This window comes from Camarhynchus parvulus, chromosome 3 (genome assembly GCF_901933205.1).
Source record: "Camarhynchus parvulus chromosome 3, STF_HiC, whole genome shotgun sequence".
Classification (NCBI taxonomy): Eukaryota; Metazoa; Chordata; class Aves; order Passeriformes; family Thraupidae; genus Camarhynchus; species Camarhynchus parvulus.
The window spans coordinates 95,400,056-95,427,091 of record NC_044573.1 but is presented as its reverse complement, the minus strand read 5'-3'; the positions used below and the strand labels follow the sequence as shown (position 1 = coordinate 95,427,091).

Genomic DNA, 27,036 nt, shown 5'->3' with positions numbered 1-27,036 from the left:
TGGGTATCTGCAGCCATGCTATAAGCAACCACACAGAATTCAATGATGTGTACTGGGCATAATGCGCGCAGCTGAGGATGCACTGTAGCCCCATTATGTTGTATGTAGAGACTGAATGATCATTTATCAGTTTTGCTGATTGAGCTGAGAGGATTCAAGTGTCTTTATAAAATGCATATAATTTTTCTAGCTGAAGCAGTGGTGCCACATGCTTCAAAAGTAATTTATCAGCAGATGGAGGAAAAAAACCAAAACAACAAACAACCCTGTAATAAATCAGATCTTTCTTTTTCTGGCTTTTGTGATTTAACGCTGTGTAATCTAGTTTGCTTTAGCTATGTTGTCAGGCATTTCTCCTCTTAACTAAAGTTGCACCTAGAAAAATACATTTGTGCTGCTATATCTGTGTTTATACTGGGGCTTTTTATTTAAATATGTCGTAGAGATATCATACCCTTCCCCCACCTTGCCTCTGAGTTTTTAGGTTTTATATCTAAAAATAGTTCATGGTTTGTCTCACAGTGAAACTGCCCGGTGTTTTTTTCATTACCCTGATTTTCATTTATTTTCATTTGGTTCTGAAAGATTTTTGGCCTCTAGCATTTCTATGTGTTTAGCTCTTTGCAGTTTTTATCATCATGCTATGAAGTATTTTTTTGTTTGTTTGTTTATGGAGATAAATTGACAAATTTTTTAAAATACTTCTTGGATTTTGAATGGACAGTGCAGTCCATGTTCTGGGTTTTTCACTTAGAGGTCTGGGTATCAATTTGAGTTCAGTCCTAAGTGTTCAGAGTTTGCTGATTGCAGTCTTGCCTGTCTCAAGTGAATATTTGTCATGCCGCAAACTCATTTCAAGACTTGGAATGATTTAATAAACTTCAACTTGAGAAACAATCTGTAATCTATAGAAACAAGATGTACAGTTATTGGTATATTAACAGAACCACATGCAAGAGATCGTGTTATTTTTGGATTTAGTCAGTGTGACTAGTTCCAGTATCTCAAAATTCTATAAAAAAAAAAAAAAATCCTAAAAATACTCTGGGATTGGGCATGACAATTTAGGCTTTGAATAACTTATTGATTATTATTCCTAATATGGCATTGTTCTTCTAATTTTCATAGGAAAATTCATGTATCTTTTATTTTAGGGATTAGACAGCTAATTATTGATGCACCTATATTAAAAATGTTAATGTTGAAGCTCTTGATCAATTTAGATTTCCCTCTTTTACTCAATTTTCTTTGTGAACTCTGCTGAGAGTTCTGCTTAGATTAGATGTTAGGAATTTTTTTTCACTGAAAGTTTTGTAAAGCATTGAAACAGACTGCCCAGGGATGTGGTGAAGTCCCTATCCCTGGAAGTGTACAAAGGCATATGGCTATGGCACTTAAGAACATGGTTTATTGTGGGCATGGTGGTGGCGCTAGGTTGGACTTGATGATCTAGAAGGTCTTTTTCAGCCTTAACAATTCTGTGAGTCTATGATTCTGTGAGAGTTTGGTAAGAAATTTGTGTGCTCATAATCTAGGGTGAGCAGTACTGATTTACTCAAATACTTTTGAATGCATATCACAAAAATGTCCATTGGTTAAGGCACATGAGGTTTGCTTTGGACCACTCCTGAGAAGTAACAACACAAATAACATTATTGAGGAGCCATGACTCTACAGCCCTTTTTTTGCTCTTACTGGGTCTGTCTCTTACACAAGCAGTTCAGAATGTTAGGTGACTGCCAGTTTAAATTAATCTATGAAATAAACAAAAAGTCTAGTAGTATTCACCGGGAGTGTATACAATAACAAGAACTGATTGCCAAGGCTTGCAGGGAAGAAGTGCCATTCCAGCCCAATTCTCGCACTGAGGACCCTCTGTGGTGGATGCACTTTGAAGTGCAGCATGTGCAATTGCAGCATGAAATTATTGCTCTTGCACAGGATGGACATCTAGCAGTGACTTGTACAGAATTAGTAGATAATGCTCACTCATTTTATGTGTAAAAGTGGTATTTGGAAACAGGAGGATTTGGGATGTGAATCTTCTATTGCAGTAGTTTGTTTGACTTTTTAAAATATCTCCTGTGAGAATAAGTTGCTGACAATTAGAATGTTTAGCATATGGCATTATATTCTAATATGAACTGTGAGCAATATATGATAAGGACAGTAACTAATAAGATAATCATATGGATAGAAGTATTGGAAGAAAATGTATTACAAAAGGACTAAATATAAAATGTAAGTTCTAGCAGTACTTTAGTAATGAGGCTGTATATGATGACTTGAATGTCTGAAAAGGAAATGCCATCAGATATCTGCTAAGTCAAAAAGGAGTAAAACTTTGAAATAATTTCTTTTTTTAATAGGCTATTTTTCCTTCCAGAGAACTTTTTTAAATTTAGAAAGTGATAAATAATTGCATTACTGTTAGTATGTGGAGACAGATACGCTATGCTACCAGGAAATTACATAAGCTTAAGATTAGCTTATTGTGAAAGTGTTAGGAGGACTGAAAAAACACTTCGTGATTCAAGATAGCTGATATGATTTCATGGAAAGGAAAGTAATGACTCATTAACCAATTAGAGTTCTTGAAAGATCAAAGACCTATAACATAGCCTTGTTTCTTTTTTTTTCTCCCTAAAAATAAGTTAGAAATACTCATAAGAATTCATATTATGCCTATGAATATACTTCTTCCAACATTCTAACCTTTTTAATCACAATTAAGTTTAAGTGTCATCTCTTTAAAAAGCTTGTGCTGATTTTGTTCTACCACACAAGTGAGTGTTTACTCCTACCCAGCTGGCTCTAGGTGATCCTGTGTGAGCAGGGGCCTTGGAACAGATGATCTCCAGAAGTTCCTTCCAACCTCAGGCGTTCTGGGGTTCTGTGTTTGTATTATAAGCTATTCTGTAAATACTTTCTCTTCCTTAAGAATGTAGTTTCCCATAATATTGGGTATGTAATTTCATTGTCAGCCATGTAAATTATAGGGTAAGAGTGAATTCATTAAAATGCAGGTTTTGCAATGGGGTAATGAGGGAACCAAGTACTTCCTTTTTAAAACTTCCAAACTATTTTTTTCATCTCATTGCATGCTTAAATGTTACAATTTTATTTAATGAAAAATATTGGTGATAATAGCAATATTTTCTTTACTGTTATAACTTTTTTTACTTTTTTGTCTACTAGTCTGATATACAGTACATAATATAGTGTTCTTAGAATTTTCATCAGCAGTACAGACTCTAATCTCAGTCTTACTGTTGAAAGTGATGATAATTGCTCATTCTGTTTCTGTTATTTTGCATGAAAATTACATGGATGATTTAACCTCAAGTTGCTGTAGTTGATGCATTGGTTTAATGCAAAGCTTTTCTGCTATGGAGCAATGAGCTTTCCTCACTGTTTTGAGGAAAGTTTGAGAATTCCTACCATATCAAGCTTCCTTGCTTGAATATAAGACACTTAGCCTAATTCCCCAGTCTGAGAAGGGCTCCCGGTCATATTCAGTGTTCTTTCAAGTTTGATGTGAAGCTTAGAATTCACCTAAATAAAATGTTTCGTGACTTATCCGTATCACTGCTTGAGGTGTCCTCTCAACCCCTCTGTCTTGAGTCAGATGCAAGGCCCCAGTTCTCTTTATAAGCTTTGATTTTTGTTTCTCTTCTAGCACTTTAAAGGGAATACCTGGACACTCCCCAGCTGGATCTGACAGTAACAGGGTTAGCAAGTCACAGGTCTTTGGTCCATCCTGTTAAATATAGTTATGACTCAGCAGATAGCAATGTGGGTATTTTTAAACTGTGTTTATTTTAAACACCACTTAATCTGTAACTTACAAAAAATCTCATTGTTAGAGAAATTGAGAGTTGCAGGCTAAGCTGTACATATTCTTTGTTTTTTGGGTTTTTTTTGGTTTGTTTGTTTGTTTGTTTTTAACTGGACATTAATTATACAGTCTAAGTCCTGCGATTTAATAAAAATAATTTCCAGTTTCTGAAAATGCTAGTAAGTCTTCTGGTGTGGTTTTTGATCATTTCTTTTCCATACTCGTTCACTTAAAATTTGTGAATGTTCACAGTTTTTATATACTGTAAAAGAGCACCTTATTTATCTAATTATCCTTTTAAGTGTAAGCAGAACACCAGGCTTAAATATGCATAGACTAGTCATGCTGTGTGTAGGGGGTGTTAAAGCAAAAGCATGTTCTCTCTGTAGCTTCACTCTTGCAGCTGACAGCTACTTTTTCGGGTCTGACCCTGCTATCTGGTGTCATTAACCTTCTTTCTTACTTGGATCAGATCTCTTCTGTTGGTAACTCAATCTTCCCTACTTACACCTTCTTTTTGGGGGAGATCAACTGGAACCAAGGCAGGTAGATATACCCATTTATAGTAGAGTTGCAGGCTCTAGTGCCTTTTGTCTTGCCTGTGCTGTTTTTCTCATGCACTTCTTAGCACAGCCTGCTTGCAGCTTTAGCCAGGAATGAGTTTGTTTATTTATAGGCAGTCCTGCATGCTAGTTATCCAGATAATTATTTGGGGTTAGCAAAAAAAGCACCTCTTAATTTGGTGCAGCTACACTCCAGACAGCAGTCCTGGCTCTCCCTTTCCACTGCCAGCCATGCTGTTAGCACTGTGAGCGCTCAGCATTTTCATAAGAGGGATGCTGGCCTGTGGGATGGCTTGCCCTTTACCATCAGCCAGGGTTGTCTAGGACTTGGCAGAATGAACCCGGGAAGGAAAGGGAGAGCCTGTTCCGAGTGTAATCAGCAGTTCACTTCGCTAGTACTTGTTCCATTGGTTCATTGTAAAAAGCTACCCGAAGTTTGGGATGGGGATGAGGGGAGACTAAACAGGAAGAAGTTGAGTGTTCTATGGAAATAACGTTTTTAGGTTGGGTAGCGTGATGTCATTCAGAAACACACAAGGTGCCTTCCAAAACCCCAGCGTGAGAAGTAAAAGGGTGTGAGTCTCTCAGCATGAAGCTCTGCTGAAGCTGAGTCACCCTCCTCTGTACCAAACTAGAGAGACCATTGTGCAATCAGTTTGTGTCTCTAGGTATCTGGACAAGTGGGTGCTTAGATTTCTTCCTCCTACAGGGAAGGTTACATGGATAGATAAGCTAACTAATTCCTGATGCCATCCCTCCTTTACATAATATGAAGTGCGTTTTCTCTCAATCTTCATGGCCTCCAGTAGACAAATTGTCTATTGTAGTTTGAATTTTCTTTACTTTTCCAGGCAACAGCAACCACTTAAATGTACAAATATTGAATACTGTACAATAGGTCTTGCTTCCTACAATAGGGTAGGAAGCATATAAAAACGCATGCAGAGCAATTTTCTCTGTCAGTTGCCTGCCATAGGTTACCATAATTTTTTTCATTAACATCATCAGAAGGTTTCTTGATCAGCTGAATAATTTCATTCCACTGTAGATAATCATATTTAGCATAAGAACTTAATATCTCATTGACTTCAGAGTCTGATGAATCACAGACTACTCTAATAACTAGACCTGTTGTGTTTGTTCCATTTCTGGTAGCTAACTAGAAGGACCATGTGAGTTAGAAAACAGCTCCTAAAATGTCAAAATAAAAATAGGGGTGGATGTTGAAAGAAATATACAGAGTTCCTCTTAAACTATTTAAGTTCTCGTCCTCTTCTCTTGATGGTTGCAATCCACAGTTTGATTTTAGGATATTTAGGACAGAAAAGTAACATTTTTGCATAATCTCTAAAGGAAAAAAATATTGATGCAAGTCTTGAATGAGCTGAAGAAAATTTAAATCTCTGCCCTTCTATTAAGCACATCTTAGTTTTAAATTTTTAGCAAAGATTATCTTTGGAGACAGTCACAAACCCACTGAAGAAAAGGACACATTATCACACTTCTCTGGATTCTGCCATAATCTCCGAAGAGGAAAATTTAGTTTGTTTTTTTGTGTGTTCCTTGTGAAGAATGTCAGAGCCTAAGGAAATTTTTCTATAAGGGCAATCGATTTACTAGTGTGGTTCTGAGTAAGGAAAAGCACTCAGGGTTTCTGGGATCTTCATGCTGAACGATAAGACCAGGTGTTCCTGAGTGCAGGGTGGTTTCAGTCCCTACAGTGAATCACAGAAGTAGAAACCTATTACAAAACTGGGGATGAGATGCATGTGTGTAAAGTTCTACACGTCAGTACTAAAGGGAAAGCAGAATGAGGTTTTCCTATAGCTAGGAGGACCATAATTCTCAAAAGGAAATGATTGAGTTTAAAACAGATGATTTTCTCTTGGTTATTTTTATATTTTCAGTGTAGATGGATGTTGCTGTGACTTATGCTGAACAGAGATCTTGTGTTCAGAGTGTTTCTTTTGCTTAGATGACCAGAGAAGAAACAAATTGAGAGATGAGGAACAAAGAAAGACATGGGTCTCTAGTTTTTTCACACAGGGGAAAACATCTCCTCTCCATCTGCTTTCCCTGAATCATGGAACTGGACAACACTTTCTGATATCCCTCTGCCCCATGCTGCTCAAAACAGCAAGTGTGTAACTTCATCAAAAGTGCTGAAAGCTGCCTTCCACAACATAAAACTCCAAAATTCTTTGTTGACCTGAAATTTCTAAAAACTTCATCAAAATTCAGCAGAATTCTACTTAGGAAACTGAGAAGAAAAAATGCTGTGCTTCCAATATCTGTTATTATATATTACTGCTTTTAATTGTCTTGTTCTTATTACTGCTGATTTTTTCCCAGAAAACTTAAAATACACAGAAAAAGGCTAAAATTGGAAAGCAGACAGTTAGTCTGACATCTTTAAAATCAAAGGAAGACTGGCCTTTGACTTCTTTAGGGCCAGGAGTTCACCACTAATTCCTGTAAATAAGGATTCAGAATAATGCTGGAAACCCTAGGGTAAAAGCACAGGCATAACAATTCTGGTATTTCTGTGCCTCTTTAAAACCAATGTTTTTTCAAATGCTCTTTAAAATTTTGATATCAATACAATTGACTTTCACTCCAAAAAATTCCTGAACAACCTGTACATTAAGAGTCAGCTAATCCATACCTGTTCTGTAAATGAAAGCAGAGGCGTGCCGAAGTATATGAAATATTAGGTAAATCCCCCTTCTCAATGTTAAAATAATCTGCAGCTTTGCTTTCAGCAGTACATTTCAGGAGTGGGTTGAGCTCTCCCTAAGTAATTAATAACTCTTAAGCTGTCTGAATAGTTTCCCTTGAGTTGCATCATATAATGTGTCGTATGAAAACAACTTGAGGCCTAATGTAACGTGAAACTATATAGTGCATCTTAAAGTGATTTGAGGAAGATGGATGGGAAGGAAATTATTTCTTATTCTGACAGAAAAGACAGCTGTTCTTAGCTTTTATTTGAAAAGAATTTAAATACATTTTCTAGGCAGGGTTTGGTAAATTGTTCTAGTTAGTTGATTCCTGTTCTCCTGTTGTACCAATCAAGTTAGGTAAAAAAACTGAGAATCAAAAATATGCCAATTTATTGTAGAAATATTAATAACCACATTAATAATAATGTGGAGACTTTTGTACTTGGTCCACCTGAGCTTTACTTTTTTATTCATAACAGATCTGAGTTTAAACCCTTTGCAAACATTAAAAAGTTAACACTTCAGTCTCCATCAATGAAGTATGAAATAAATCATTACCCAACACAGGAAAGTTTTTTAAACCAGCTCCTTGAGCTCTGGTCACCAAATTATTGTAACATTGTCATGTTACAAGTGACATATACCAGGTAATGGTATATGTCAGCTGGAAAAGATATGTCTTGCCATAAACTCAAAACATCTCTCACCTCACTCTCAGGAAATGCAAGTTGGCTCATCTTTCTCTTCTTGGAAGATATACAGCAAGCTGGAGGCTTCATTGATACTTGTAAATACGGAAGTTTATCATATACTGTAGTGTATTCTCATTCGATATGGAACAATTGGAGTTCATAAGATTCAAAAATAGATGCTGCTTTTCCATTAGTGCTTTTTTTAAAAATAAAAACAAAAGGTAAATAAAGGATTGCCTTACTAAATTTGATATGGGTAACTCAATGCTGTATTACAAAGATAGAACTAAAACTGTTTATAGCACAGTGAATACACAGTTAATTCATTCATAATTACTTCTTTTAGTATGCTAGCACTAGGAGTTCCAGCTGGTATCTGCACTTCAGAACTTTTGAGGAAACAAATGAGTAAATAAAATATTTTGCCAAAAATCATTCTATACTTAATCTTTATAAACAGTGGAAGGTATGAACAAATACAGTGGTAATGTTCACACAACATTCCTATAACTGCTCTTCTGGTAATCTCATAATGTACAGTCATAGTATACAGCTGCTTTTAGGAAAAATTATGGCTACATTTGATGCAGTAAAAAGGAGCAGAATGCAGCAAAAGCCTTTGCAATTCTGTGCATATATATGCTTTGATAGAGTGGCACACAGTTGTTGCAAGAACATGTGTGTTTGTTACCATTCTGGCTGCATCTGCCTCATGTTTCAACCAATGAAACATTAAGAAAGACCTGAATGTATGGATTTGTAACATATCTATGTACAATCAAAAACCTTGTATTGTTGGGAATGTTCGGATGGTCTTCTCAATTTTACCAGCTGAGGCCTCTGTAATTTGCAGTACATCTCAGTCCAGCAGCCCAGGGTGGTGTAAATTCAAACCTCTGTATTCAGTTCATGTGCTTCAATTCCTGCTATTGTTTTCAGTAGTTTCCACCAAGGGTGTGCTTTGCTTTGAGAACACAGTGCTCCATTCGTCAACTTGAATTTTTTATTATATACTACTGACAATATGGACAGAGGGAGAGAATCAAACTACTGAAATTCCACCTAAAGTATAATTTAATCAGACTCTGGGCGCCTGAGTCTGAGAATAATTCAAATTGCCCACTCTCAAGCACCACCCAAGCCCTAGTGGCACCTAAAATGAATAATTTTGGACAACTGATTTCCCCTGGCGTCTGGGCACAAATTCCAGGCATGCTTAGAAGCACCATGGCTTAAGCAGACAGGCATGTAACTCCCACCCAAGTTCCATTGTGCCTCAAAGATGTGTGCAGAGATGCCAGAACATTGCCCATGTCCCTAGAGGTGCCTAAGCCATTGACTGTGCTTCAATCACACATAGTAAGCTTCAACAGCCCTGAATTCAACATAAACCACAGCAGACATGAGTGTTTGAGTGTAGAAGAGGAAGAGGGCACCTTTTTAATAGACTGAAAAGTTTGAGCAGTTATCTGGGGAGGATGTCTTGTTTGGTGAGGAAATTAAACAAAAATGGGAGAACTTATTTGTTGTCCCACTGAAAAGGATATCTGCTTTTCATGGAGACCTCAATTTTTTTTGCTCCCGAGTCTGATGATGTAATTTTGTTCAGACACTGTTGTCCAAAAAGGCATCTGGTTGAGAGATCAGATGTCAAGGATACCCTCATCTGCTTGTCTGTGTTACTTTGTAAGTTCTTTTGTCTTGTCTTTACAGATAAATTTGCACACTAACCAGTTGCTACCCATTTTTCTGTAACATTATAACTCGCTTAAAACCTGTCATCTCTCTTACTGCTTTTGGTGTAGACACCATGATTTACTACCCTAAGTTCATGTTCTCTGTACTGTGTGTACATCTGTAGACTTTGAGGTGAGCTTGGTGTAGGTATCCTTCACCCTTTTTGTCATTCCTTTTCTTATTGTTTTTATACTGTGCCATGTGGAAAGGTTAAATACTCTGTGTTGGAGTACTTTTTGGGTTGTGGATATCGGGTTGTGGGATTTTTGGGTTGAGGAACAACTTGCTTATGAATTTTTTTATCAACGTTTGATGCCATTCCTTTATTGCTTTCACCCTCTACAAAATACCGCATAAATTTTCTCAGGTTTTAAATGTTTGTAGATGTGAGCAGGTGAAACACTATACTAAACATTCAAACTCCTGAATTTCAAATTCAGTATTCCATGAAATTTTGGTTTGGCTTTTCTCATGTTCCAACATGAGGTTTTATGTTCATTTTTCTGTTTGTTCTTTTATTTTTCTCATCAAGTATCATTATATTTATTCTTTAAAACATGTACATACTTTGCCCAATTTTGAGGATTTTTAACTGATTTTACAGAGTAAAAGATGCCATGGTAATAATACTTAAATATCACTGAAATATCTTATAAATCATCTGTCCCTAAGTCACTTCAATGCTCAATGCATGCTTTTATATTCTGTTACAGCCACTTGAAGCCAATTAGGGAGGAAGAGCGTAGGGGAAATTGTGTATGGTAGCAGACAGCCACACAGCAGACAGGTTTTCTGGATATTTCATCCCATTATTTTGTTCCTTTTCATGTTCACCATCTAGCTAGAAGGTTTGACTGTGAAGTGTATACTTTAGAGCATCTGTTAATGATTTTTTGGTCACCAAGGAGTCTTCATATAGGCACCAATGATAACTCTTCTCAAAATAAAGATACTGCTTCTGTTAAGTTCAATCTCTGGTGTATGGTGGTTGTATATTAAATTTGTGCTGTTTGTTGGCCAGATAGTGGAACAAGTTTCCCAAAGAGTTTTGGAATAATTTCCATTCTAGATAATTCCAAAACTCAGCAGGACAGGACTTACAGTAACCTGATATAATTTTCAGGTTGTCCCTACTTTAACCCCAGGGTTAAATCCATTGACCTCCAGGAGTACTTTCCTACCTAAGTTATTTTGTGAATCTAACTGAATTTATCCTTGGTCCAATTCTGCTTAAATCTTGCATCTTTAGTTGACTTCACTGAAATTGTTAATGTCCTTAGGAATCAATTTGATGTTGTCTGCTTTTCTCACTTCTTCAATACAGTTTTCTGTGTCAGCTCAAAGGTAAGGGAAGTTAGAGTGAACTCCTGCTGGTTTTTGTAGCACTGGCTCATACCTTAGCTCTTCTTTTGTTGCCTGAATCATTTAGTAAACAGTTAAGGAAAGCAAATTTATATCAGGTGTACTTACACAACCAAACTTATTTGAGATAATTCTGAAAGAAACACAATTTTAGATGACTTAATACTGTCATACATCTAGATGGCTGCGAAAGCGTTAGGAAGGCATGCAGTGAAAAGCAGTGGAGTGGAGGGTCGGTGTGGGAGTGTAGAAAATAGTGCCACCTTGCCCAAAGACTGCTTCTGCTTGTCTTCCAGACCTACAGTAACAATCATGGTTCCCCTCTTTGCATTTGATGAAGGCTTCTGATCATTTCTTTTCCACAGTTGTCTGTCCTTTGTCCATTAATGTGAATTCCCCAGTGTCCCCAATATGGAACTTAGCTGGGAAAGTTAATTGATTTTGGAGAGCTAATCTGATGCTGCCATCCACATCAGATGCCAGATATCCTGTCTAGCTTACAGCTGTAAACCTGAGATACCATCTCCTTAGCCTGCCTGGGGTGCAGGAAATCATGGGGCTGATCCCATGTCCAGATAGTTTATTGTTCTGCAGTCACACACTCATGCCTGGTGAAGGTATTTTTTTTATAAATTATGAAACATGTTCTTTATGCTATATTTGAAATACAAAGTATGAAATCTAGGTCTAAGTACAGCCAAGCCTATTCTCTTTTGCCTTGCCTTTTGACATTCCAACGTCTATAGCTGTACAACAGCATATGGGTCCACTAACAATGTGGGACAGCAGCCAATTTAGTCCTAGGATAAAACAGGAATCAGCTGTGGGAAATAAGCCAAAGAAGTGTGATTCCCACATGAGGCACTTAAATAGGTGCTAGTCCTTAGAGAAGCTCTTTGGCAGGATTTAGAGCAGGATTCTCTGCACAGGAGGCATTTTTCCTGAGCTCCTAAGTACAACAATGTCCAGGAGGGTTGTGGGGCTATTGTTTCATCAGCTGTAGTGCTTTGCTCTTTCTTTGTCCCCACCTTTGTTTTTTGTTTTGTTTTGTTTTTAAGAAAAGCTTTATAGCATATTGCTCTGTAATTGTAATCCCATCATTATTTTTTAAGAATTAAACCATTTGCTTCTTGTGATTATGGGAAATAAAATGGAGGAAATTTTTCTGCTGCGTAGGGGGGTCCACAGGTTTCCTGAACTCTGATCCAGGGAATGCTTTTTGCACCATGGCTAGCTGATAGCAAACAGCAATCTGAACACTTTTGCTACTCCTGTGTTGTGTACAGATCTGTGGTTTTAATTTTCTCACCTCTGTCTTAGAAAATAAATAATTTGAAATGCAGAAGCTTCAAATTAAATAAGTTGATTGTACCATCCTAATTTATTTAGTAAAGAATTATTGTATATTTAATGGTTACCAAAGTCTGTAGAGTTGAGGTACAGATTTCGTTTTTTGTGAAATGCAGTCTTTTCAAAGAGTTCATGGAAGTGGTGTTGAGGTGCATTCTGTGATATAGGTCAGACTTTTTTGAGACATTGATGCATCTTAGGTGAGAAAATACTAACAAAATCAAACAGTAAATAATTTGGTCAAAAATAACTTCCTTATTTTTTTTCAAGCTTGCTAAAGTCCAACTGCTCTGATGCTCAAGTTGTCCACGTCATTGCCCATGGAGGTCACTGGATCAAATCCCTGCTCAGAGCAGGACAAACTTGAAAGTTAGATCAGGTTATTGTGAGCCCTGTCCAGCTGTGTTTTGAAAGTCTCCAAGGACAGGGATTATTCCACAAATCCTCTACAAAACTTATTCAAGTATCCTAAGCAATAAACTGGAAAAATATGTATTTTAAAATGCTTTCATGTGGGATATTCACTTTGCATAATTTCTTGTTAGACTCCTGTTTATATTAATCACAGATGCTAAAAAAGTTAGAACAAAATTTAATTAAAAAACCTTCAGTCATTTATTCTTATAGAAAGACTGAATTGTACTTTTGTGAAGAAACATTTCTGAATGCTGAGACCTGTGAATTTGTTAGGGTGGGAGCAAGTGTTTAGCTTCTTGTTTTCACCAGATATTATTTCTGTTCATTCCTTTTAAGCAGTGCTTGTTTGTATAAGAATAACAAGAAATCTTTTTCCTCCCTCTTGTTCCAGGCAAGTATTTCCAAATGGGCTTCCTGAAGAATACTCTCTGGTTGCTATGTTCCGTGTACGGCGAAATACCAAGAAAGAGCGTTGGTATATATGGCAAGTTTTAAATCAGTATGACACACCTGAGGTTAGAGTCATCTTTGATTTATTCCTTCAAAAAGTTTCTTTTTTCCCACATGTAATAATGGATGTTTCATTAATGGATTTAGCTAAAGTTTATATGAAATAGACAGACTGCTATGAAATAATTGATAATTTGTGACAGGAATGACAGAAATTTAGCAAAATCTATTCAGTTTAGACTGCAAAATAAAATAAATGCGTGTTTTAATTTACAGCTGATATGTATTTACCCAGTTACATCAAAGAATGCTTCATAACATAATTCTTGCCCGGTATATGTAGTTGAAATATTTTTGTTGTATATGGTTTATAGATGCGCTTCTGTCTTATAACTTTTAAATAACCACTTATTTTATTTTGTCTTGCTTTCAGATCTCTGTCCTCCTGGATGGTACAAAAAAGGTGGTGGAGTATATGACCAAATCCTCTCAGGGAAATATACTGCACTACACTTTTAAGAGTCGAGAAATTTATCCATTGTTTGATCGGCAGTGGCATAAGCTTGGTATTAGCGTGCAGTCAGGGATCATTTCCCTCTATTTGGATTGTAATTTAATTGAGAGAAAGCAGACTGATGAAAAATTCACCATTGACTTGCAGGGAAGGACACTGATTGCTTCTCGTGCTGCGGATGATAAGCCTGTAGATGTGAGTAGTGTGAAAGGACAAACAGATAACTTGAAGTAATGTTTTAGCCATGCTTTTACTAACACAGTTGTACAGAATCATGTAGATAAAATGTTCAAACCCAGTCATTATTTTTGAGTGTGTATTCTTAATTTGAAGTCCTTAAGTGTTTTTCTCTAAACATTATTCAATTATGTAGCATCTGCTAAGACAAAGCTGTTGCCAAAGTAACTGCATAGAACTCAGTCCTGGTTTAAGGAGTCTGTTTTTCTGTATTTAATTTGGAGAAAGAGCCACCTAATTACCACAGATATAGTCTTTCTATGTTTAAAGGTAGCTTATAGTCCTGATTATTTTCTTTCATTTTTAGTAAGATTAATTTATAGGTTTGTATCAGTCATCTGTTACACTTTGTCTGGCTTTGATAAAGGGGAGATACAAAATAGTTAAAGATTACCTCTGTATTCAGGTCTTCTAGAGCAATTCAGCTCTGTAGAAATAGGGGCACATTGTTGATAGTTGTCTCTCCCTTATCCAAAAGAGAGGGATTAGGAAGTGGCCAGAGGTGTATTTCCTGCAGCCTTTGGTGCAAGAATTACCCAATGAAACCCCATGATATTCTGGGGTATTTTTTGTCTCGGGAATGGTCTCTTCTGTTTCTTCATGCAGGGAGAAAAGTAATTTGAAAGCAAGTAATTTGAAAGCACAGCAAGTAATTTGAAATCTTCAGGAAATGTCAGTTTGTTTTAAGTACAGTGACATGCAGCTACCAGGTTTAAAGCATCTGCTTTGGGTTTATAGTGACCATCAGAAAGCTTCAGCGATCTTATGTACTCTGTAGGGCTCCAGAGGAAAACAGCATGTTTTAACTGCAAGCTAACTTTGCAGGAGGAGTCATTCTTGTGGGGCACTAAGCACTTTGGCCAGGACTCAGATCTCTTATTTCATGGAGCCAAGCTAATGCTGTGTTTTATTTTCTCAGACTTGAGTTCAACATTATTTGAAACGTGTGTATTATCTCCTCATTTCCAAATAGCATGCAGCAGAAAAAGCAGGTTTTTTCTGCTGGTTGCATGGTATGAGCTGGATAATTCTGAGTGGAAGTTTTCAATTGGGATTTCCACGTTTGCAGGAAAACATTATGGGCTTAAAGCTGATGAAGGCAGCAGAGCAGATCCTATACCAATGGTCACTTTTCTCAATACCAAGTGCAAGAGGGAGATTAAGAGGATATAAAAATGATGCAAAAAGAGGAATATGATGACAAGAATATCTAGTTAGAATTTTACTTGCTTTTCATCTTTCCAATCCACCCAAAGTCTCTGAAACAAAAGCTTTACATAAAGAATTTGTGATTTTTGCTCTTCAGGTGATTTAGTGGCAATGTCCAGGCAAAGGTCTGTCCAAAGCAATAGATGCATGTGATAGAGAGTTCATCAAACCTTATTTTAGTTTCCTGCAATGGAAAATTACCTTTCCTGAAAAGGTTTGTAGAGGATGTCTACAAGGCTAAAATTCTTGTGTAATATAGCAAACCAATAGAGATGGATGCAACTTAAATGAAAATAAATGAAATCTAAAATGTGATTTACATCAAAGTAATAGACTGCATAATTTGTTCCTTAAATGAGGAGCTGTGTGATTGTTTTGGATTTGTCTTTTTCTAGCATTTCAGAAATATGCAGTGTTTCAAAGAGAAAGTTTACTACTTTCCAAGATAAGAAAAAGCATGCCATAACACATAATTTTTTACACCTCATATTAATCTCTTTTGTATTCCTTAATAGATTGAACTTCACCACATAGCAGTTTATTGTAATTCACAACTTGCAGTAGAAGATACATGTTGTGAAATATCTGCAGACTTGGTAAGTTATCTGTTAAAATTCAAATGTTAATACAAAAGAAATTGCATTATTGTTTCCTGCTAAAGAGCTGTAAAAAATTTTCAACAAAGGTGATAACTTAATTACCTTCTAATAATGAATTCCATATCTGGAGTGATGGTACATAGTTTTTTGCTGCCTAAATAAATGGTACAGTGGAACATCAGCAAAAGGCACTAGGCGCTGCTAGTGCTTTTTAAATGCATTCCTTAACACTGATTAATTTCTAATTAGTAACTGAAGAAGCCTCAGAGTGTAGGAAACAAATCACTGAGATGGCTTGAGAATGGTTTCTGACAACAGAGGCCATTTCAGTAACAGTTGCATCTTGTGAAGCTTTACAGATAAAATAAGCAAAGCCCATGAAAGAGTCTGCATGACAGTGGAAGAGAAGGAAAATATGATGGTGTTGAGTTTTCTTTATTTTGATATACTAAAATGGAGGTACGGGTCTTTAATAACTAGAAAGTTGTAGTGGTAGGTTGATGGTTGGTCTTGATCCTACAGGTCTCTTCCAACCTTGATGATTCTATGAAACACTTTCTTCTTTAGAAAGCACATGCTGAAATGTATATATTGTTTAACGTGAGGGAAAACATTGATTTAGTTTAAAGGGTTCACTTTTCCCTCTTGTTTTGATAGACAAGAATCAGTGTAAAGTGGAAGACAGTAGAACCATAACTTGAAGTTGTAGATGTAATTATTTTACTCAATCTAGTCCATAAAAACCAAAAACAAACAAAAAAAACCCAAACAAAAAACCACAAAAACCAAACCAAACAAATAAACAAACAAAAAACTACAGAAAACCCAACCAGACTATAAATAGCCTCAGAAAGACATTGTGTTAAATTATTGGCCTGCTAGTCCAAAGTAGTCTGTAAGATCAGGCTCCTCTGAGGCGGTGGACAGTGCCATCACCACCAAGGTTGTAGTCAGCAAGAAAAACCCAGAGCATGTAGGAGGGCTGATTGATTACATCCACAAAGAAATAGGGGAAAGTGTACCTGGATGGGAGAGAGAAATCTGCCCAAGAACTGAACAACACAAGACTGCTTGGTGCTCAAAAGCATGAAAGAAGAATGGTCTAACTTCAGGGGGCAAATTTCAATTTTAAACAATGATTAATAGTTCGAATATATTTCTAAATATATTCTTGAAGGTAATGCAGAGTTTCTCTTGAATGTATAAGCTTATGAAAAAGTGGAATGGATTAAATTCCTGTATGTCTTTGGTGCTTGGAAATACAATTTATTGAGCAGTTATGACACAATAGCAAAAGAAGCAAGAACAAAACAAACTCTAATTATATATAAGACAAAAAGCTCAACAATGGGCTTTATCAATAACATGTACATAGTCATTCATCTATGTAGCTAAAAGCACCATCAGTTTAATTTGTATTTCTTATGTTTAAGATGTAAGAAATGGTGGACTACTTGTTAATGACTTTCATATTAAAACTAGCTTTACATTTTCTGACTTATTTTTTCACAACTTCCTTACCCATTATAACAGCTACATTTTCAGTAATTTAAGGGAAGGAATTTATACTTGGATATAAATTTCTATGCTAAGCAGTAAATCCTGTGGGAATTTCTCTGACAGAAGGCTCAAAAAAATCTTCATTACATCTCAATGAGACTGAAGCTTAGCAGGTTTTGTTGACTTGTCCTATAGTATCTCTTCAGGTTGGCTCAGGAGTCACAGACAGGTAAATCTTGGCTTCAGGGCTTTTTTGTTTGTTTCCAAACTATCTATGCCAGAAGTATTTTAATATAAGGAAATAAAAAAATGTTTTCCTTTGCACTCTTATATTTTGCACTTGTTGACAGGGCAGAGGACAGGATGAGACTACGCAGTACTATCTTTTTTCTTTCTCCCCGTGGACATTTTCTGTTTCACTACTTCTGATTTTGGGAGACTTTATTCCTCTTTATTCTTCTGTCTTTTGGAAGAAAGAAGTGGGACAGTCATATCAGTTTTAACTGGCATAAATTTTGGAACAGAAGGATCTAAATATCTAGAATTGATTTTTTTACAGCTTTTTTTCTCTGTTTGGAAGTTGTTGTCACTTTCCATGTATGGTTTGTACAGGAGTATTAAAACAGAAGATAGAACAGAAGGTTGGATGGTATTTACCTATTAACCAAAGTGGACTGAAAATCAGAGAATCTTTTTTTTTTAGTGCCCACGTGAGGAGAGGTTACTGGCTACGACTCCATCACCAGTGACTGTTCATGCCAGCAAAATATACACGCTTCCAGGGATGCAGCAAGAATCTACACAGAGATGCTACTGCTTTCCCAATAAAGTATAAAGTTTTCCTGTTGCTTTTTAATACATAATGCTCTTTTCTCCTGTTAGATATAAAAACAATTGGGTTTGGTGTTTTTTTGCAGTCATGAAAAAATCTTACTGATTTGTAGTGTTGTAACATATTTACATTGTATTTCCCAGTTAAGAACCAGTACATTCTGGGTTTAGTTAAATCCAAAAAGTAAAGTTAAGTTAGAGATGTTAGTAAGGTTTAATTGTTTGAATATACACCCAAAAAAGTACCATGGTAAAACAGAGAATTATATTTAGGCATTATGTTTAGTGTAAATGTTTTCACTTGAGAATGAATTATATTCTACACAATGTTTGTTTTCTTTTAATACTCCTCCTGGGTGTTGCACTATATTTATTGAGTCATTTGCTTTGTTAGGCATTTGTGACAAAGACAGGAAACCTAACCAAATATATTTTAGATCTGCTTTGTTGACTTTTTTTATTTCTTTTAAAATCAGGGAGAAGCAGGGTTGCCAGGAGTAGCTGGTTTGCCAGGCCAGAAAGGAGAGAAAGGTGAAAAGGTAAAATATCACTTGAATTTTTCAAGCTTTGTCATTGACTTATCTTTCTTAAATAGGAATTGTATGAATTCTGTTATTCCTTAAAGGAATCTTCCTGAACATAGGGTAGATCCTTTATCAGTCAGTGTCTGGCTCTGTATGTGAGCTCCCTGCCAGGAATTTTACAGCTGCCCCACTTTGGGGTCACCTCATCAACTCTGTGGAGCACAGTTTACCTGCCTGGGAAGCACATGTCTCCCCAGCCCCGTCACCATGCCCTGTACGGAAGGCATGTATGTATTCTGACAAGAATTGTTCCATCTCCTGTGTGTAGATCACTGCTGATGGACAGAATCCCTTGTGGTGGAATCATCTTGCAATCATCAGTAGGAGGGTATGAGATATGACCTCCATATATTCTTTGACAATGCTTGTACCTGAAACTGTTTATTGTGAAGAGAGAAGAATCTGACATTGGCAAGTCTCTAGGACAGGCCAGTTGATCCTTTCCTTGGGCCTTTTCTGAATTTTCCTGTAATGCTTACCATGATATTCTTATGCTATGTAGCTTGGAATTTCCTAATTCTGTAGGTCAACATATCAAATGTTTTCCTTTCACACTACATTCCTTAAATTTTGTTGGAGGATGCTGAATTAAGACACAGCTGGGAATGTTTTCCATGTGCTACTAGAGGAGGCAAGTTGAATAAACTATTGTAAATCTGCCACAAAGACAGCGAGATAGGAACTGAGGTCAGGGAATGCAGCTTGTATGACAAGAAGATGCCTAGACTGTCCTAATCCAGAGGTTAGATGGTGGTATCCTAACCCAACATCCTACCTTGCAGCGCACCATTTAATATGTGATCTGAAATAGTTTGTGAAGACAGCCAGGGCTGTTCCTATAACTGTAGTATCTTGCTGAAAAGGGTCCAGTTCTGAGAAGGCTTATCTAGACAGCTGGTTGAAATTAAGAACATTTCTTGACAGTATATTGCCCCCCACAACAACTCCTCCCCTCCAGTATATATTTAACTTTTGACACAAGCTGTATTTTTAGGTGAAAAAAAAAAGTTCAGTCATGTTAGTTTCTATAGTCCAGCTGAATCTAGAGGGACTGCTGTCAGTTTTCAGACCTAATAATGAAGTTTTGATCTGGAGTGTATTAAACAATTGTCAGTTTTTAGTTTTAGCTTATGCTACCAGCACAGGGAGTTTCCTAGCATTTGTTTGGGAAACAGTTCTTCTGGTCTTGGCCTGATCCATTTAGACCATTATTGCTACTAAGCTGGGAAAGCAGACTTCACAAGTCTGGTTTTTTTTTACCATTTAATCTCCCAGCGAATTAGCAGTATTTACAATGCTAAGCATAGTGTCTCTAAACAAAACATGTAAGGTTCTGTTCTGCCACTTGTTTTAGAAAAAGAGCCTCACCGCATGGATTCTCTGTGCATGGAACTGTCTGAGAGTCAATGAGCCCTGCTGCACCCAGAAGTTAACCTAAAGAAAGTATATTGACATTTATTAATGCCCTTTCACAAAATTGAATGAATCAGCAGGTTAAATTCAGGGGTAGAACACCAAACAGGTAGAAAGCTACTTATTTTGAACTTTTCTTACAATGGACCAGTACTTGTTACTTCCTAGCTTTGCAGTGGGTGGGCTTTTTTTCTTTTTTGGGGGGATGGGGAAAAGGGGTTGGATGGAGGGCACAGTATGACTGTGACCAGGATTGGCTCACTGACCTTAGGGAGCAAACAAATCTTTTGTTAAATAGTGCCTGCCATGAGCTGAAAGCAACATTCTCTGAGATTTTAATACCATTTTTCTCACTGACTCTGCATTTACGCAAGTTTTCAGTAACACTCCTTCTCAATGACGGCCTTGTTACATCAATAATTAGACCTGAAGAGGCAGAAAGGCTCCAGAACATTCCAGACATGTAGGATACATGACTTATTGTCAGATTATGTAAAGGAAACTAACAGACTCTGGCTGAATGTCTTGTACTGTATTATACACAAAATAGGCAGCTTCTTGATAACTTTGCTGGCCAGTTACAAAAAACCAGGTCTTCTCTGAGTTCTGTGGTTCCTAAGCACATTTCCCCTTTTGTTTATGCTCAGCTTCTCATGTTATTTTTTCTTTTGTTTCTAAATAATATTACTATAGGCATCCAACTAACTATATTTAAATGTCTGTGCCATTGCAGCATCCAAGTGAAAATGTTAATCTTTAATAAGAAATTTCTAATTCTATTTATATTATCTCCTTTTCAGCACAACAGTTCTTATCTTTTTATTTTGCTTTATCTCATTCCAATTTCGCATTCACTTTAATTAATTGTATGATTGAATTTATGTCCATTTTTGTTGCTATGGGACTGACAAGAAAGTCTCTGCTGACACAGATTGAAATTAGGCTACATTCAAGCCCCTCAAAATTGCCCTTCTTTTCAGTCCAACATCACTGTTCCCTGAGGTCAGACTATTCAAGAACCTCTAAGCTATCACCAGTGTAAAGTATGATAACTTACAAGCCATTTTAGGCATTTTGAATTTAATTATTAGCCTGTAACCACTCCATTTGGGTACTCTTGGCACATCCTAGTACCTCTGAACAGGTCTGAGCCAAAATTCAAAGTATATTGCATGCCCAAAGGACTGGAGTACCATATTTTCACTGGAATAAGCATTCATGCAAATATTGATATATCCCTGGCAAGATGTGCATCTGAATGCACAGGAGCATCTGATCAAAATTATGCCATTTGTGTGAATGCCCTTCCTATTTGTATACCTAGCCTTTATTATGACTGTGTGAGGACAGTTCTTCACTCAAAACTTTTATCTCCCATACTTCAGGCATGGAATAGTTGGTTTGCTCTGCTGGATATTTTTGCTGGGAGATCAGCTTCTGCAGCAAAGGACCAACTGTTTTTTAATTTCTCAATAATTAAGACTGAAAAAATTGCCTGGACCAACTTCCTTTGCTACTTACTAAGTGTACAGTTTGGACTATCCCTAAATAATATGCTGTATATTCTCATGGCAGCTTGATTCTTAGCACAGTGTATCTCACAAGTTGCAAGTGGACACAAATTAGGTGGAAGTCTTCTGTGATTTTAACACAGTTTGATATCTTCTGTGGAGTTGGGTTTTCTCTTCTTATGATCTGAGTGATATTGACTGTGTTTTTTATTTGGTTGCAATTTGTACTACTTCAACATTGTATTTAGCTACTCAGAATCTTACAGACATATTTGTTGTTAGCAAATGTCTTTTAACAATGTTGTAAAGGTCCTGTTTTGTCCTCAGTATGTAGATATTCTTCAGAAAGACAGAATATGGGTGACCATAATTGGAATGATTACATATATGCTGAATATATAAACTGATTTTGTCTCTCAAGGAGGCTAAAAAAACCCCTGTTTTTTACTTTTATTTCCTTTAATCAGACTAAGTGCCCATGAAATATTTTAAATTGAAATCTAAACAGAATTAAATATTTTGATATAATGTTAAGCCGGTGTTAGCTGTGTTATTAGGTCATTAGTTAATGCTGTAAGTGAAGTAGGGACCAAAAAGCCAGAGGCAGATTGCTTTCAAATATTAAAATGCCTGTTGATGTACATCATGGAGAAATTTTTTGCTATTCAACTTCATTACTTTAAATTTTACTTAAGGAAAGAGACATTTAAAAGGCTATTTTGGGATTGGTAGAGATAGGTTTATGCAATGTATTATTGCACTAGGAAAATATTTGTAATAGAATGATATGAAAAAAGATCTCCTGGAGACCAAATGAAGTGTCTGAACTGTTCTTTCCCTCCATTTTCCTTGCTAGTCTTTCTTTCCTGCTACTCTGACTTTCCTCTTAAAATCCAGTCAACTTGATTCCACCTAAACCACATCTGTTCTCCATGCAGCCTTGAGAATTGCTCCTTTCTGGCCCAGTCTTTGTTGCTGAGGTTATTGATAGGGACCTAGAAGCTGGAATTCAAGAAAAACAAGAAAGTTGAGCAAAATGTGGCTGGCTGTCAGTTATGACAAAGTCAGGAATTGCCAGTATACTTAGTAGAATAAAATCGTACAATAAGAAGAATGAAACTCTTTGTGCTTACCAATCTAAGAATTTATGGTAGACATAGTCTCACTTATGTTTTGGACAACTAATTGTCCAAGTTATCAGATTAAAAAGGGAAAATATCATTAGCAACACAACCATTTTTTCTTATAAAAAATTCTGAAATGTGACTTACTGTCTTTGTTACTATATTTGCCATTCCAGTACTCATCTCAGTCCTGAGTTTAAGTCATCCTGCGGAGTGGAGATGGTGGCAGCAAGTCCTCACCACTGAGGTGTGCTCAGGGGTGTGGGAGAATGTCACACTTCCCCAGTGGGGCCATTCCAGAGCTGAAACAAGAGCAGGGGAGCCAGCAGTCACTGTCACTGGTGCAGGAGTTAAACCAGTGACATCCAGCCCAGGCCTTGGTGAGGCTGAGCTCCTGCTCTGATGGGACAGAACACAGCTGGGGGCTTCTGCTGGGAGTAACAGGGGTGATACTTTCTCATCCGTATACTCCCTGCTGCTCCCACAGTACCAGGGAAACCCTGGAGTGATGCTGCCTTTGGGATGAGTTTTCTTTCTCCTAACAAATTTTCTGAATGTGAATTTTTTTTCCTTTTGGCTAATAGACATTTTTTTGTTTTCTGGGGGTTTTTTGGTGGGGGTTTTTTTGGGTTTTTTTTGTTTATTTGTTTGTTTGTTGTTGTTTTTGTTGTTTTTAACCTGGACTTTTCTGGTGATGTTGTGTCCTGGTTTTAGCTGGGACAGAGTTCATTTTAATCCCAGTAGCCAGTATGAGGATGTGTTTTGGATTAGTGCTGGAAACAGGGTTGATAACACAGGGTTGTTTTCATTCTTGCCAAGCAGCACTTGCACAGTGTCAAGGCCCTTTCTGCTCCCTACCCCACCCCATGAGCAAGGGGCTGGCAGAGCACAAGGAGCCGGGAGAGGACACAGCCAGGACAGTGACACCAACTACCAAAGATATATTCCATAGCCAACACATGGTGCCATGATCAGTATATAAAGAAGTATATAAAGCAGTGGGAAGAAAGAGGAAGCAGGGGGACATGTGGAGTGACACCACTTCTTCCCAAGTCACTGCTATATATGATGGAGCTCTGCTTTCCTGGGGATGGCTGAACACCTGCCCTCCCAAGAGAAGCTCAGTTGAAAAGGGTTTTCATTTTCACCCTTTGTAAATCCTGACAGTAGATTTACAGCTCATGGTTCTACCTCTGGCTGTTGTTACACTGTGTGTACCTCATAACCTGTAAATGCCAGCCTTGTACTACTGCTGTTCACCACCTTACAAAGCTGTTTTCCCAGTAACTTATCTTTCACTTTTGTGAAGGACTTTAACGCCTGCCGAAGGAAAGGAAAATACCATCAAGAAAAATATAAAAATATTAAAGAGGCATTTCTATATTTTTGGTTTTATTCTGTGGTACTGTTTCTATGAATACTATTAGATACCTATAGTATCTGATATTTATATTCATAAAGGCATGAAAAACTACTACTTTTCCACATGTGGTTATTAAAATCACAACTAAAAGGTAGAAGCATAACTTGCAGATCTAATTTGCAGTGGAAAATAATTGTCTTCAAGATAGGGAGTCTGTCTGCAGTTAGTGGAACAGTAGTGTAAACATACCTTGGTTAATTGGTGAGTAAGTCACACAGGCTAAAGGTTTCCTGGCATGTAGTAGGCTGCGTAATTTTAGACTACACAGTGTATAAAAATACACCACTGAAGGTAACAAAGTGGTACTGGTCTATTAAAATACTGGCAAGTGGCAGAAGGGAGCAGAGGATGCATAGATAAGAGAATGACTCTGTGGGTGATTAGATAAGGTAACCTTTACCTCTCACAGTGCCAGTGGATTCATGCTATTCATGCATACAGGATTTTGGTCTACTTTTGAGACAGAGCTGTTTAATATCTTTATCCATGGCCTGGGTGAGGGCATACAGTGCATACTCAGTAAGAACAAGCCTTATGAGGAGTGACTGAGGGAGCTGGGGGTATTTAGGCTGGAGAAAAGAAGTCTCAGGGGTGACCTTATTGTTCTCTACCAGTGTCTGAAAGGAGGTTGTACGCAGATGGGGGTCAGGCAGGCAGCCAATGACAGGACAAGAAGAAATTTCCTCAAGCTGTGTGACCGAAGGTTCAAGTAGACATTAGGAAGAATTTATTTTTTGAAAAGCTGGTCAGTCATTGCAATGAGTTGCCCAGGGAAGTGGTGGAGTCCCTCTCCCTGGAGGCATTCAAGAAACAACTGGACATGGCACTCAGTGCTATGATCTCATTGGCATGGTGGTGTTCAGTCAAAGGCTGGACTTGATGATCTTGGAGGGGCTTTTTAATCTTTATGATTCTTATACAACTCTTATTGTGTACTTCTGGACAATCTTACTGCTCCTTTCTCAAGTTCAGAAAGATTAATAACTTAATTTCAGACCAGAGGTATAATGTTATTCTTGCTGGAGAATGTTCTTTTCTTGGTAAAAGTAGGCACACCTAATGCTTTGTTTTGTTTTTAAACAAACACTACAGTGCTCATTTCAGTGCTTTTGTTGTATTCCTCTGGCATCAAAATGATTTTCATTTTAAATTTTTTAAACCTTATACTTTACATTATTTAGCAGCATTTCTGTGTTTGATGTTTTCTTATGTAATTTTTAAGATTTATGGTCCAATTTACAGCTGCTGAGATCTTCCATAACTCTCCCAACCAATCAGGAGAGTTATGGAAGAGAGTCAGTTTTTTTCTCAAAACTAAAATTTTCTTATAGATTGCTTATGATTTGGGGTTTGGTTTCTCTAAAGGGATAAAAGGGAGGGAGAGAGAAATTTAAATGTTTTTCAAAAATATTGAGGGCATATGACTTTGTACAAATCTGTATTACACGTTGAGCTTTCTCAGTGTAGAACTGAAAATGGACCCTCTTGGTTTCTGTCTTCTGTTGCAATGAATTCCTTTAAAATTAGTGGGCTTGCTTTTATGGAAATGTGGATGTGCGATTATTTGTCTGACAAAGGACTTAATTGATGTTATAGGTGTTTAAAATGCATTTATTTTGCTGATTTTATTATGACATGTAAGGCATCCTCCTCCACAGTGGTTGGATTACTAAAAAATCAGGCAGAAGATGCTTTTCTATTGACTCTGATATGACCTGAGTAGAGGTTATTAACCTCAGAAGTCTGTGGAACTTCTAATTGATCAATTTGTTTTGTAGGGAGAGATGGGTGTGAAAGGACCGGACGGTGTTGCAGGTCTGCCTGGTGAAAAGGTATGTTCCTGTTTGCTGAGTTGTGATTTAACTCATGGGAAGTGTTCATTGTGTCAGTGGCTTCTCTGTAATTGTGTACAGAAAATGGGAGGATAGAACATTTCTGTTAGAACATTAATGTCTTATCTGCACTGCCATGTTTTCATAGCACACTGGAAAAGCTGTTCAGATCAATACTGAAAAAGCTGTTCAGATCTGCAGATGTGTGTGTTTGGTGGGGTTTTCTCCCAAGAAGTGGGGGTTATATACGAAGCTAAAGGAAGCTACTTGTTCTTGTTCCACCCGCTCAGTTTGTGGTCTGCAAGCTTGGATAAGAGCTCTTGTGCACTCGGCAGTCTGCTTGGTAGAGCTTGAGATAAACACCACTGACTTCTTACTCAAAGATTTGGAATAGCCATGGCTAAGAAGGCATGCCAGCCTACTTGTGTATTCAAGGATAAGTTTCACTTCATTTCAGAATGTTAGCATGCAAAATAAGACAGTTGTATGCACTTATTGGGTTCGGCGCTACTTACCTGTATTAGAGGAAGTCTATGTCTAATATCTAGAATCTTCAGTACAGAACAACCCTCATATCACTGAGGAAACAGCTTGTTGCTCTCAGGCTTAAAACCTGTGGGTTTACAGGACATAAAATCATGAAATTGTCTTTTATTTTTACTTATTTTTCTGTCTCAAATTGTGATTTTTTTAAAAATGGGAGGTAGATGTATATGAGCAAAGTTAAAAGTAAAAATCAAAGTATTTGTTGGTGATACTAAGTTATATTGGTAGAAAAATGGAGTACAGGCTGCAAAGATGTTCAAAGGAATTGAAGAAGTTGAAGAACTGAATTGCCAAGTGGTTTGTAAAACTCAGAGGAAGCAATAGGCAAGTGATGCAGATGAAGAGGAAAACAAAGGAAGCATTATGCATTTCATGCCACACTGGACTAGCTATTACTGTTCAGGAAATGATCTTGGAATTACAGATCAAGGAAAACATGGAGTCGCTGTTTAGCACCAGTCAAATTACTAAGAAGAGAATAGGGAACAAAGCAAAAGAGTTTTAATGTCACTATTTTTAATGAATCCATCTGTATTATGCTGCAACTTGAATGATAAATACAGTTCTGGTTCTCACACCTC

The 27,036-nt window shown here is 37.1% G+C and overlaps 1 protein-coding gene across 1 annotated transcript in view; it reads left to right on the top strand.

Annotated features, from left to right (window-relative positions):
* COL19A1 (collagen type XIX alpha 1 chain) overlaps nt 1-27,036 on the top strand; it is a 178,408-nt gene that overhangs the window by 17,398 nt on the left and 133,974 nt on the right. Inside the window, exons 5-10 of the mRNA XM_030944776.1 lie at nt 13,074-13,197; nt 13,566-13,841; nt 15,608-15,688; nt 17,895-18,020; nt 18,499-18,561; nt 25,856-25,909. Coding sequence (XP_030800636.1) covers nt 13,074-13,197; nt 13,566-13,841; nt 15,608-15,688; nt 17,895-18,020; nt 18,499-18,561; nt 25,856-25,909 — 724 coding nt within the window. The remainder of the gene's footprint in view (nt 1-13,073; nt 13,198-13,565; nt 13,842-15,607; nt 15,689-17,894; nt 18,021-18,498; nt 18,562-25,855; nt 25,910-27,036) is intronic.